At 37.7% G+C, this 13,147-nt stretch overlaps 1 protein-coding gene across 1 annotated transcript in view; it reads right to left on the bottom strand.

Moving 5' to 3' along the window:
- Positions 1–324: 324 nt before the first annotated feature.
- The window catches only part of tprn (taperin), a 25,677-nt gene continuing 12,854 nt past the window's right edge, over positions 325–13,147 (bottom strand). Inside the window, exons 2-4 of the mRNA XM_036580213.1 lie at positions 7,609–7,819; positions 3,971–4,095; positions 325–707 (exon numbers count right to left, since the gene is read on the bottom strand). Coding sequence (XP_036436106.1) covers positions 645–707; positions 3,971–4,095; positions 7,609–7,819 — 399 coding nt within the window. The 3' untranslated portion in view covers positions 325–644. The remainder of the gene's footprint in view (positions 708–3,970; positions 4,096–7,608; positions 7,820–13,147) is intronic.

Genomic DNA, 13,147 nt, shown 5'->3' with positions numbered 1-13,147 from the left:
AAACATGAAACATACAAATGTAAAAGTGGTGCAGGTATACTGTTTGGGAGCCTTGTTGATACACATGCACATACAAAAAGGAAAAAAAAAAAATCACGAAGAACAAGAATTGTGGCACCCTTTCACTAGTTATGTCTTCTATGTCTACTGTCTCTTGTCAGATTTTTTTTTACTGTCCATTCCTTAGTCCATTCCTTTATTTACATTCGACGAGTCCAAGCATCCTCCTCCATGTTTGAGGAATTTGGTCACTTTCATGAGGTGAGCAGAGTTACACAGAGATGAAGACAGTATGAGAGACACAGATGGAGATATAGAGAAACCCAGCATGGCAACATTCAAGCCTGTAAACCGTGTTTTACAGTCCAGATTCTGTCCCACACTCAAGATGGCCCACCCACAGTCAGACAGTTAGTTTAAAGCACATGGAGATAGACAGGCAACAGATGGACGATGAGACCACCTCAGCTGCTTTGGGTTTTTCCACTGACAGCAGAGATGAAATGGAAAGACTGGAGTTAAGAAGTCCACCCATTTTTGGGTGGATGCTACTGGTTCCTTTCCTATGTGTGTGCACATGTGTGTGTGTGTAGGCCGGTTAGGCTGCTGGTTGGTCCCTTGTGCCTCCAGTTTTGCTGCAAAGTTCAGAAGTAGAGAGCTGGTTCACTGCTGAAGTCTGAGAGGGAGGAGCTGTCTGCTGGTGTCAACTAGAAAAGAAAAGAGACAGAATGAGGCCATTTTGAAAAAGTAGTCTTTCGAATGGGGGATGCACCAAAATGAATTTCTGGGCCAATAACAATAAACATTGACTAGAAAAGGAAGGTTAGTGAACAGATTTTAAGCTGGCTTGGCAAAGCCATCTACTAATGTGGAAAAGTTAATGCAGTTACAGTCTGTTTATAACTTAAGTCAGTTTATGTTGTACTCAATGGTTAAAAGTAGTGGGTTGTTTATGATGTGTTTATGTAGTTGTTTTTGATTTATTTAAGTTAAAGGGGTTATTGTTGTTTGGTTGTTTGAACAGTTGTTGCTTTGGTATTCTATGATACTCTGGGTGGTTGCTAGGTTCGTGCAAAGTAGTTGCTATGGTACTGCAGATAGTTTTTAGGGTGTTGGTAGGCAGTTGCTATAGTAACTTAGGTGGTTTCTAGGGTGTTCCTAGGCAGCCGTTAGGTTGCTAGGTTGTTGTTAGGATATTGTTATGTGGTTGTCATGGTATTTAAGGTGGTTGTTAAGATGTTGCTAAATGGTAGCTAAGGTATCCAAGGTGGTTGATAGGGTGTTACTAAAGGATTGCTGTAGTGTTTGAGGTGCTTAGTACAGGTATAGCAATGTTGTTGGCTGCTGTGTAGTCCAAAGTGGTTGCTAAGGTGTTGCAAGGCAGTTGCTGTGGTATCTTAGGTAGTTCCGAGTGTACTGCAAAGTGGTTGCTATGGCATTGCAGGTTGTTGCTTGTGTGTTGCTATGCGGATATGGTTTTCCAGCTTGTTGCTTTGCAGTTGTTAGGTGGTCGCTTAATCATTGCTGTGGTATTGATAGATGGTTGCTATGGCATTTCAGGATGTTGCTAGAGTGGCAAAGCAATGGCTTAGGTGTCTAAGGTGATTGCTGGGTTGCTATGGTGTTCTAGCTTGTTGAAAGGTGTCTGCTAGGTGGCTGCTAGAAGTATCTGTCTATGAGCATTTGTAGCACGTATTTAGTGTACAGCTGTGTAATAACTATGCAACTACTGTGTAATTATGGTGTATTAGCATGTTGCAACTACTGTGCATGTGTGCAATAATTGTGTAATTGTCATGCATTAGTGCACATGTAGGTAAGAGTGTATAATAGCTATTTAATTATTGTGTATTAGTCTGTATGTGTATGAGTGTATGAGTGGTTAAAAAGCACAAACACACTCCTCGAGTACAGGTTCTACAATTATCTTCATCCCTCTAGTGCCAGCATGTAAATGCAGCATAAAGCAGGTTAAAACTGTAAATATGCATTGTTGACCCAGACATGATGTAGCTAAATTGAGAGTCATTGTAAACTTTTACACATTAAGCAGGGCTCTTAGTAATGTTACTATTTGAAGCGAAAATGGAGTGTGCTTTGCAGTAGGAACACACTTTCCCTCACCTAGGCTAGCCTCAACAAGCTAATTAACTAGTTATGCAAACCATTTTGAGAAGTATGAGTGTAACATACAAAAACCTCATGAATATCTGCTTTAGCTGACTTAAGCATTAGATTTAGATTAGAAACCATGCACAGGTGTCAGCCCACATTTGTTACCTGTTTAAATGACATTTCTTCCACTGTTTTGGAGGTATATGGCCTTATAAGGCTTAGATACAGGATATGTTGTGTAATACAGTTTTGCCCAAATACTTTTGTTGCCTTAAAGTTTGTTTTCCTTTTGTGTTGTATTGCACAAAAGTGATGTGCTCAGACTTTGGGTTTGTGTGAAAACGTGCAAGCCATCAGTGTGTCATTCGGCAGAACTGGAAAAAAGTTGGTATCCCTCATGACACAAATAAGTTTAGGCAAAGATACATTTACTCCTCAATCTCCCCTTTCGGATTATGCTCGAAGAGACTTTCTGTTCCGCCAGCTCATTACAGAAAACAACCTAACAGCTAACTCTCATTCACCCACTGACTGCCTTGTATTTAACAGTATGTAATAGCTATTTAACTTTTAAATAAAGTAAAAATGTAATTTTGGGTTCTGTTATATAGCATATTAAGTAATTAATATGATTACCTGACCACAATAAAGAAAATCAAAACTGTTAAAATTTCTGTTGTTGATGGGGCTGTCACAATCATTAAATTTTACCTGATTGTCATGAATAAACATGATTAACAATGTAATTGTTAATCGTTGTGTGCAACTATTATAATATAAGCCTGAAGTGGCCAACATTGGCTGATTAGCCATCTTGCTCACTAGTTATGTTTACGTATTAGCTAGCAGTGGTTGAACTGTCGAATCAATACTGTGTGCACACTCACACAAACATCTTAATTTACACAGTTATGTGTAGAATTAAGCAAAGCCACATGTTCTTCATGAGAGTAAAAATATGTATTAACAAAAAAACATTCTGCTAGCATACTTGCTAAAGATTAGAATTAGCTAATTAGCTAACAAAGAAACAAACATTACTCAGAACTTTGTTGTTTTATATAAGCCCCATGATGTCTCAATGAATGCATTTACTGCTTTCCTCTAGGTACATTTATTTGCCTCAAGCCAACGCACACAGTTTACAATTTGTTTGATGCCGCATAAAATGACTGTAAAATCTAACGACTGTGGAAAATGACTCCAAACAGCTCAAATAGTTACGATCATCTTAAATAATTGTGGTTAGGCAATCATGTGATAATTATGACAGGCCTAGTTGTTTATGATTTTAATGTTAAAAATGTACTATAAGGGTATCCATGAATTTATACAGTTTGGGGACAGTAAATATAAGGGTTACTATCTCTAGAGGTTGACACCTATAACTATGGGTCATTGCCCTTCCTTTTTGTTGCTCCTTGTGCACAAAGCAGACTAGTAAACTAGCAATGTAAAGTAACAAAGTTATGCTACACAAATTCCAGTCTAATTATTTTGGGAGTTGAAAAAGGAATTGTTAGATAACAATGATTTCTGCAAGTTCTGCTGCTTGAGTCTACATTTATGCTGACACAATCCCTCACGGCCATCTAACAGGAAATAGACTAATGGAAAATCCCTTAGATTGGTGAAATGACAAACTCAATGGCTAACCCAAGACAATGAAGGCTAGTTTAAAACCGTACTGAAACAGAGGACAGGAGTCTTCAAAACAAACAGTTGTTTGTAATTTCAATATCAAACAGATAATAATAATACAAGTTTCAAGCAAAGTAAATAATATACAATAAAGCAATCCCTTACAGCAAGCAGGAAGTTCTACCAGTAAATGTGCATTGCTAAGACAACTTACCATGACTTCCTCTGACATGTTGGTCTGCTGGGAACTGCCGTCTCCAAGGTGTGCAGGGTCATCAAGCTTGTGTTCTTGCCAGGCAGTAAACTCTACGGAATGCTTTGGAGTGTAGTTGGACAGATCTGAAGACACAGGAATGTGAATAGAGTCATTTTAATAATTAAATGACAGTAATTATGACTAACATGCAGAAGTTGGGGCAGCAGTGTGCAGAATTTGTGCTGTAAAGACTAACAATATAGAAAAATCATGCATAACAAGTAATTATTTAAACAAGCAGTTTATGTTACTGTGCCCTTAAGACTGATATATCGCTGCTGTCAGAAGAAAACCTTGTATCTCAATTTTCTCAAAAATCTTGTTTTTCAGTTTTTGACATAATTTGAAAGTGCCTGTTGTCCTTTACATTGTGTGTAAATTTCACAAAGAATGGACCAAAAGAAATGACCCAGAATGACTTGGAAAAAAGTCTGGTTCCACTGACTTACATTAAAAGTTATTAAAGTTAAAGTTATGTATTTTGGAGATACAAGGTTTTCTTCAGACAACAGTGATATGCAAATGACCTCTGTTCTGATTGGTTGCCTTTATTGTGCCTCATTCAAAAAGCAGTCTGATATGACCCTCCTTATGACTTCCATATGAATGGTTGGTGCTGAATTTATAAAGACTTTGGCATCTGCATTGAAAAAACTGACATTTAATGCTCATTTGGAATAAGTAAACAAAAACTATCATCAATCAGGACAGGACTGTTCTATAGGAAGAAAAAAAAAATAGCATTTCTTGACATTTCACAGTGAGGACATAATCTCCACAAATGCCACAGCCTCTGTGATGACACCACTTGAGATTTGTTTACTATAGTGACCTTTTCCACAAGCATCCCTTGATTTCTTCAGAGTGGTGTGATCATCTTGTGCTACACGGAGATTACACCACTGCTTGCCTTTCACTTACAGTGCAGCGCTGTAGAAATCGCAGAGTCAGACCTCCATTACAAGCCTCCTGACATTTACAAATGCATTTAATTCAACCCTCTCCACAGTACTGGCTAATGCTTGTAACCCCATTGACCGCTAATGAATGCTGTTAAAGAGCACATATAATGGAAAAACAAATTTACTTTAATAAAACAGTTTGATATAGTATGTAAATACTGCTAAAATGTCTAAATATGCTGTTCCCACCCCAGTTCATACAGCCCATATATGGAAACTAAGCTGCAAATACAGCCTGTTTTGAATTTACAGTTTTTGTGATGTGAAAATCAACACATTTACATATATCTGCCAATTCAGCCTACAGCAGTTTAGCCTCATCCATTCATGCTGAAGTTAGCGAAGAAGTTTATGACTGCTCTGTTAATGAGGCCCAATAGAGGGCAGCCAATCAGCACAGATATCATTTACATATATCAGTCTCAAAGACACAAACAAAACAAGCCTGAATAATTTTTAATAATGGATAAAGGGAAGTTGGAAAATGGCCAAGTAAATAAGAAATTATTAATTATTTTTGGAACATAAACCCAAGCAAACTTCATAACTAGACCTCTGGGGAAAAAATTAACCTTAATCTCAGTCTTATTACATACTAAGGCTTATTATTCAGTAAATACAGGGACTTCAATGCAAACTGGCTGAGCTATTCTTAGGTTATAGAAGTGTGTAATAAAGGAGTTAAAACAAAAGGAGGACATGGGCCTTTTAAAAGAAAGCATTTAGTTTTCTTAACTTTTTAATTTCGAATGAACTTTAAAATGAACAAATAAAATGACTATACATTTAAAATATCAATTAAAGATGAGCTCCCTAAAGAGTATTTCCACCTCAACACACTTGACCAGCAGGTGTCAGCACTGAGCAACATCACCTTAGTGTTTCATTACACTCTTGACTGCTGGGTGATTGCTTCTGTTTGGCTACATTTACATTAAAGGGTTGAAGTGGTCCAAATTTGCCCAGAGTGTTGTTTTCCACTGTCCCTTGGGGAATACCCCATGTCATATTAAAGGCTGATCTGTAACTGTATTAGCTCAAGTGAAGTCAAATGACTAAATAACAGAGTATCTGCAGCACAGTTTTAAAATTAAACTGCTGTAAATCATCAGCACAGAATGCTTTCATCAATGTAATTACTGTAGAAAATAGTTTTAAACACATGTTAAAATAAGATATGAATAAGCTACATGCAGTTTACTTTAAAAACAAAGAAAAAGCTTATAACATTCTTTTAATTACTTAGGAATTTCTTCCATCTACTCCACTTTTTCTTTTATCATTTTATTTGTTTTCTTAAGATAGAAGATTCCGTAAGTTACACTGTCTGAAAACACAGTGTCTTCACCTAATTAGCTCACTGACTGTAGCTTAGCCAAAGCTAAGAGCTGAATTCTCTCCTAATTTTTTGTGAATAGCAACTTGTTTAATGAAGGTATATCACTTCTGAATTTGAGGTGAAGCACATACATGATTTAGATGATGGTGCTATCATCTAGCCATCATGTTTTTGAATTCCAAATACATAAATAAATGAATAAGTAAAATTAAAAAAGGAAAGCAACAGTAGCCAGATTTCCATCCCGCCAATTAAATAAATTCAAAAGAATGAGTGAAATGTCACAAAATAATATGCAAATGAGTTTACTCTTTATGTTGCATGTGTACAAACATTTATGCAAGGTTTGTTAATCTTTGCCATTTCTATCAAGTCTTTTTTATTCAAGAAGTCAAAATACACATAAAAGCACATGGACGGAAACTCCGCTTGTGACCAAGTGTAGACGATTTGTAAGGTATCTAAAGAAATTAGCTTTGTTGTGATTTGACTCAGAGAGGTAGGAAATATGATGATATTTTATCGTTATCGTTTTATTACCATGACAAACAACATCCTTTTTTGAGCATATTGTGGATATTGTCCGTATTTATAAACATTTTCATGGCACTAGAATGTTGTGTCTGTGTATCAAAATATCATGATATACGTTGTGCATCGTAAAAATGCCTAAGTATTGTGATAAGCATACATCTTGCCATCTTGCCCACCCCTAGTCTTATGACATTATGACTTTTTGGTTTGTTAATGACAAAAGTGGATCATGCAAGAGACATTAATATGGGTGCATCATAGTCCTGGGCAGTGGTCTGTTCACACTAATGAGGTGGATGGGTCACTTGCGAATACAAATTTGTAACACTCTAAATGTAGGTATTTTGACAAAGAGTTACACAGAGTCTAATTTTCATTAGGTTGGATGGGATATCTGTCTTACAATCTAATGAAAATGTTCTATAAATCTTGTTTAACCTCACAACAGTTGCGAGGAAAGCACGTATTTGTGGGCAGAACAAGGACAGATCAATTGAGCAATGAATGATCCAATAATTAATTTAATTGATAAAGTTATCACAGTCAAAATGACAATCAGTATTCCTAAAGGTTTAGCACTATGGTGAAGTTGTCCTGACACTGCGAGAGCAGAAAGCATATCATTAACCCACACTGAATGCATTTCCTTCCCTGCTCATCCATCATCCTCCCTGCACTCCTTCCTGCCATCTTGTCTCTGTCTCTCTCTCTTCCTTTCATTTTATGCATTTCCTTGCTGTCTCTTTCTCTGCTGATCTCACCAGTGCTGTTGGGGGTATGGTTGGTGGGGCTGGAGGTGTAGGTGGGCCGGGGAATGTGGATCCTCTCCATGCTGATTCCTCCGTCTTCCTCTCCTCCTCCGTCTCCTCCTCTTCCTCCCTCTTCCTCCTCCTCTCCGCTGTCCCAGGCGCTGCACTCAGACGGGTACTCGAAAGTGCTTTGCAGGCTGGACTCGTTGAAGGAGATCTTCAACTGTAAAGGAGAAGATTAAAGAGAGTCACTCTGTGCTTTTTTGTATTATTGTTTTGCTATCTGGTGTCAACTCTGGTGTAAAGACTCGCCTCTTGAGTCATTGTTCCTCTGAAGGTTTCTTACTCTTGCTCTTAGGGAGTTTTTCTTGCCACTGTCACCCTGTGTCACCCTTGTGTAAAATACTTTAAATGCTCCCAATACATCACTGCAAATCACATTTTGCTACAGAATTAAATTCTTTCTAATTAGGTTAATCTTATTTTTGCAGGCAAGCAGTAAACATGTACTAAGTAAACTCTTTGAAAATGTTCCAATGACCAATAAATGTCCAATATATTTCACCATATATCTGTCCTTTCAATGTAAACTGAGTTATCATGGGTAACGCTTCCATAAGCAATCCCTTACCAATCACAAGGCTGATGTCTCTTGCCCCTCCCCACACAAAACAGTTTTAGAGTGTGAGAAATTTAGCAAGCTAAAGCTAACCCAGCATAACCAAAAGCTAGCAAACTAGACCACCTGTCTGTAGCTGCCTATTTCCTGTTTCTTTGTTTATCCATATACAAACATTGTCTGTCTGTTTGTTCGTCTGTCCATCTGCATATCTGTTCATCTGTGACCTTTTAGTCCAGTTACTGTCACATAAAAGCTGGATAATGATTTTAGTTCAGTATGAGCGTCGGAGCAGGCTAGATGTGTTGGTACAGAGAGCTGTCAATCAAGCTGCTCATTAGCTGCGTCCACACAGTTCTCAGATAGGTCTGATCAGCGGTTTTTAAGTCGAGTTTCATCATATTTATATCTTAAATTTTTCATTCAATCTTCACTGGATGTTTAATATAACACTTAAGTTTAGTATCATACAATTGGAAAATGGGCCCCCTTAACTGTTTTTCCTAGTCCATGTGTTGAGCTTGTTGGGGAATATGGAGGTGACCCAAAACAGCCTCCAGGCCAACTTGTCTGGGTAAAACCAGTGCAGCCATGGAGACTAAACAGGCCTCGGTCTGGCCTACCACATGTCCCAAAATTATGGCACATTATGTAATTGGCCGCTGAAATGACGTCTCAGGGCAGAAGGCCTGCAGGAAATTTCAAACTAGGTTTGGCTCGTATATTACAGCAACAGCCCATCGCCTGCTTCAAAAAGAACCCCATTTTCCCCCAAGATCTTAGATAAATTTTTACCACTGCTTCTTTTATTTAGGATTTCAGGCACAAAGTAATTGTCAGCCAACAATCTTAACAGCTACAGTCATGCGCAAAAGTTTAGGTGCCCTTGTTCAAGTAACATGTTTTGTTGATTTTTACAGTGAAAATAAGTAGACATTCTCTACAGAGAACACACTTCTGCACATTTTAATGCACAATTACTGTTCATTTGCTGAAATCAACATGTTCTGACAAACTGACAAACCTACATGAGCCATACATAGACCTAGTCTATATTCATGGTAGCACGTCAGTTCAAATGCTGTCAGCCACCAAAAAGAAGGTAGAGCAACACAACAGCAAGGGATTTAACAAAATTTAAACATTAACACCTGACCACATTTCCTTATTGCTGTAATTAGTATGAGGGCTTATCATGACACGTTGAGCACATCAGTTTCGATTAAGCCTAATACTTACACGCTGGCATTACCACATCATGCAACCATAAACAGGGCTTGGAATTCCCATAAACTCAAACTCTTTGAACTATGCTTTCTTTATCTATATTTCTGATTCCAATTCTATACTCCCTCTATGGGAAGTCATGAGACTATCCTAGTTACACCTAGTTTCTTACCTCCTTATTCACAATCATGTAACAAAGCTATGTGATCCAGCCTAACAGCTAAACAACGGGGCACAGGCCACAGTTTGGGACTAAGGTATTGACCAGTACTCTCTGTTTTCATTAGCCAAACACGGACAAGGATGTAAAAGGCATACTAAAACGACTTCATTTAAAAGATGCAAGAGTTTTTTTCCTTGTTTTCTTCAACAAAAAAAAAAAAACTTTTTACATATGCAATACACTACAATGGCAAATATACTCTTGTCCCTGCTTCCCAAATCCATAATATCAATAAGAAGTTGCCCTCCTATGCACTTTCCCATGCTATACTTTTCAATCTTTGTGTGTGTCATGATAATGGAGAGGTTAAGGGATAACATTCCTCACATCATGCAATGCAACATCGCTGTACTGTATCAACTTGTAGCACATGTACTGGGTGTGTTTTAGTTTCATTATAGTCCAGGTTGTTTAAATGCTTTAGTTTCATTAGATGGTCCAGCTAATTATTTAGGGAGAATAATGAACAGAACTGTACTGTCAGTCATGCCTAACCCAGAAGCATGGAAAAGTCAAGAGAATCCAAAGAAACTAAAAGGGTACTGTACAATATCGACAGGTGCACAAATACCAAACTTTGTGTTACATCAATGAGAAATTAAGTGTTATTGCATCTGTAAACATAAGCCAATTAGCACACTATCTGCCTTCATAACATAAAAAGTAGACTTACTCTACAGTTTTGTCATACTGTAACTTGTTATTTAATTGGTGAGCACTCAGGCAGATGAGTTTTGGCTGAGCTTTGAGTAACTAGCAGTTAGATAGCTTTCTCTGTCCTTTATGTTTTTTAAATGAGCTGCACTTGACCTGCAGAAACTGTCTGATGTTACAATACAGCAGCAGCTGTTGACAGAAATAAGACAAGCGGTGATGAAGAGAGCCGTCCAACATGTTATTTGTCAGGCAGGGAAGTGGAACACCTTGTCTAATGCTGAGGCTAATTATCTTGGGGTTTCTCAAGAAAATGTTCTCATTCCCCAACTTTTTCTTATTTTAATGGCTCAAAAACTGATAGTGCCAACTCATAGGGATGTTCCTTACTGTCAGGGCCAGTAAGTGTTGGAAATTGTGATAACACTGTTCTCTATGTACTATCATACCATAAAATCTTGGAATGGTTGTAGCATTGCAGTGAGGCACAGAGGCTTCAGATTTTAACCATTTTGGCCATTGACCCTGTATACTGCTTGAAATGAAAAACACTATAAGGCATATCCTCACTTAGTAATTTCTAATTTGTAAACAGTCTTTGTATTTTGCCTCTTTAAAAATTACATGTATTTGGAAAACCATAAACAACATACATATAAGGCACTATATACACAGACACAGATATTATATACACAGGAACAGCTTGGGGAGGTGCTACTGCATTATAACTTTGTGGGTAGTGGTCAACTTAAGTGATTACCTGCCAAATGCTTGATACAGTTCTAAGACATAATGAGTTCACATAACCAAATCTATACTCAAGCTATCCTGATAGTTTGCCCTTTCACATGCATACAAAATAAATATAATCTGAAATTATTAAAGCACTTATTTGTTGCAGGCTACAATTTCTCATCAGGTTGAATGGGATTTTTGCCTGCAGTCTGTAAAACTTCACCAATTTCGCAAGTAGGGGTGTAAATGATTAACCAATTTACTGTTAACTGACAAATAAACAATCTGTGCTATCAGTAAAAAAAAGCTAATGAAATGTCCAAAATACAACAGTTCCTTTATGAATATGTGGGTTTATCATTCAAATTGAGGATAGTTTGTGGATTGGTTCTGCTAGGTAAACTAAAAATAAAGCATGCAGCTAAAACAGGGGTGTTTGAGACCAGCTTTCAAGAGGACAATAGCACAACTACAACAATGTCTCACTTTGAAACCAAACATTCGCAAGCGAAATGTGTGCAAAATTATAGGGAAGGATGTGGTAGATGGTGTCAGCTTTCAAGAGCTACTGAGGTACACTGAGTCAAAGGTAACCCCCGTCTGTTCATTCTAACTTGAGCTAGTAAAGAGTGATAAATATAACTTTGGAAGATTAGAATATAGAACTTTCGATATTTATACATTCCGGTCAATTATTAAACGGGTCATATTTAATATGGTTTTGGGCTGTTTACTTCATATACACACTTATGCCTGACCCGTACAAGGAAAACTTTTTAATACGCTGGTGCATTAATACAGAATAATACAGATAGAGTGTTAAAGGCAGCAGAGACCCCACAACTATTTTCTATGGGTAGGAAAGGGATAAAGCCATGCCCTAGAGGTAGTGTCACCACTCTACACAATCTGACATTAAAGCGCATGTGCGCGTACACACACACACACACACACACACACACACACACACACACACACACACACACACACTTCCTTTCCATCAGGAAGGGCTTGTTTCAATGTTTCCATCCTTTATACCCACATGTGACCCTGAAAGGCAGTATTATTCAAGTACAAGTGATTCCTTTCAGACAGGAGACAGATTGTGATTCAAGCCCAAGATTCTCCCTACGCATATACACACACACACCTACCTACGCATTCTGCATGCCTCATCTAAACACACAAAGATACACAGACACAACTGCAAAGCCATGACTCACATCACAATGGAGATTCCACATAGTTACCTACACACAGGAATAACATGTTCCACCAATAACACCTTTTGTTATTGCCCTGCCCAACGCAGGTGTGGATGTTTAGCTTCACTTTAATCCTTTAGACAGGTGCATATGCATGAAAAGACAATGTGTAAGGATGTAGCAACTTGAAAATATAGCAGTCAAGATAGAATGCTCAGAGTTTCAGCCTGAATGCAAAATGTGCTGGTTATATTTAAAACTATGAAATGCATATTTTCAGGTAAGATGTACTCAGGGAATATTGCATGATTCACATCCATTATTCCTTACAAACAGCATATATACCTGCCCTGCAAAATGTGTCACCTTAAAATGTAACCTCAGTTTACCCCATTGAATATTCTGGTCTTAAATGACTTAAAAAAAGTAGCTGTCATTAGTGAGCCATTAATTTAATTAAATGTGTTTCATTTAAATTCAGTGACAAACATATTTAGCCAGTCCAACTTTTCCTTTTTCAGTGTAAATGGGGAAAAGGGCGAAAATCTATACAATGTATGACACAAAACAATCATATGTAACCCTAAGACAGCGTATCTAATTCAATAACTATATATCTCCATATTGGTGGCAATGATTTTGCAATCCATCAGTGTATTACTAGCAATATCTATTATTGCATGTGCAACAGTAACTACAAGCAAAAACATAGGAGCAAGAGTGAGAAAAAGCGAGTGAGCAACAGAGATCGAAAGAGAGCGCGAGTGAAAGATGGTTATGCCAGGCTTATTCCATTTTCTGGCCCATTTAGAGGCACTGTCCTCATTTGCACTAGGCCGAGACTATGCCTTCATGCAACCCCTCCCCAGTCACACACTCACACTCACA

The sequence above is a fragment of the Colossoma macropomum genome, unplaced genomic scaffold (genome assembly GCF_904425465.1).
Source record: "Colossoma macropomum unplaced genomic scaffold, Colossoma_macropomum, whole genome shotgun sequence".
In the NCBI taxonomy this organism is placed as follows: Eukaryota; Metazoa; Chordata; class Actinopteri; order Characiformes; family Serrasalmidae; genus Colossoma; species Colossoma macropomum.
This window is presented reverse-complemented; position numbering and strand designations above follow the sequence as displayed.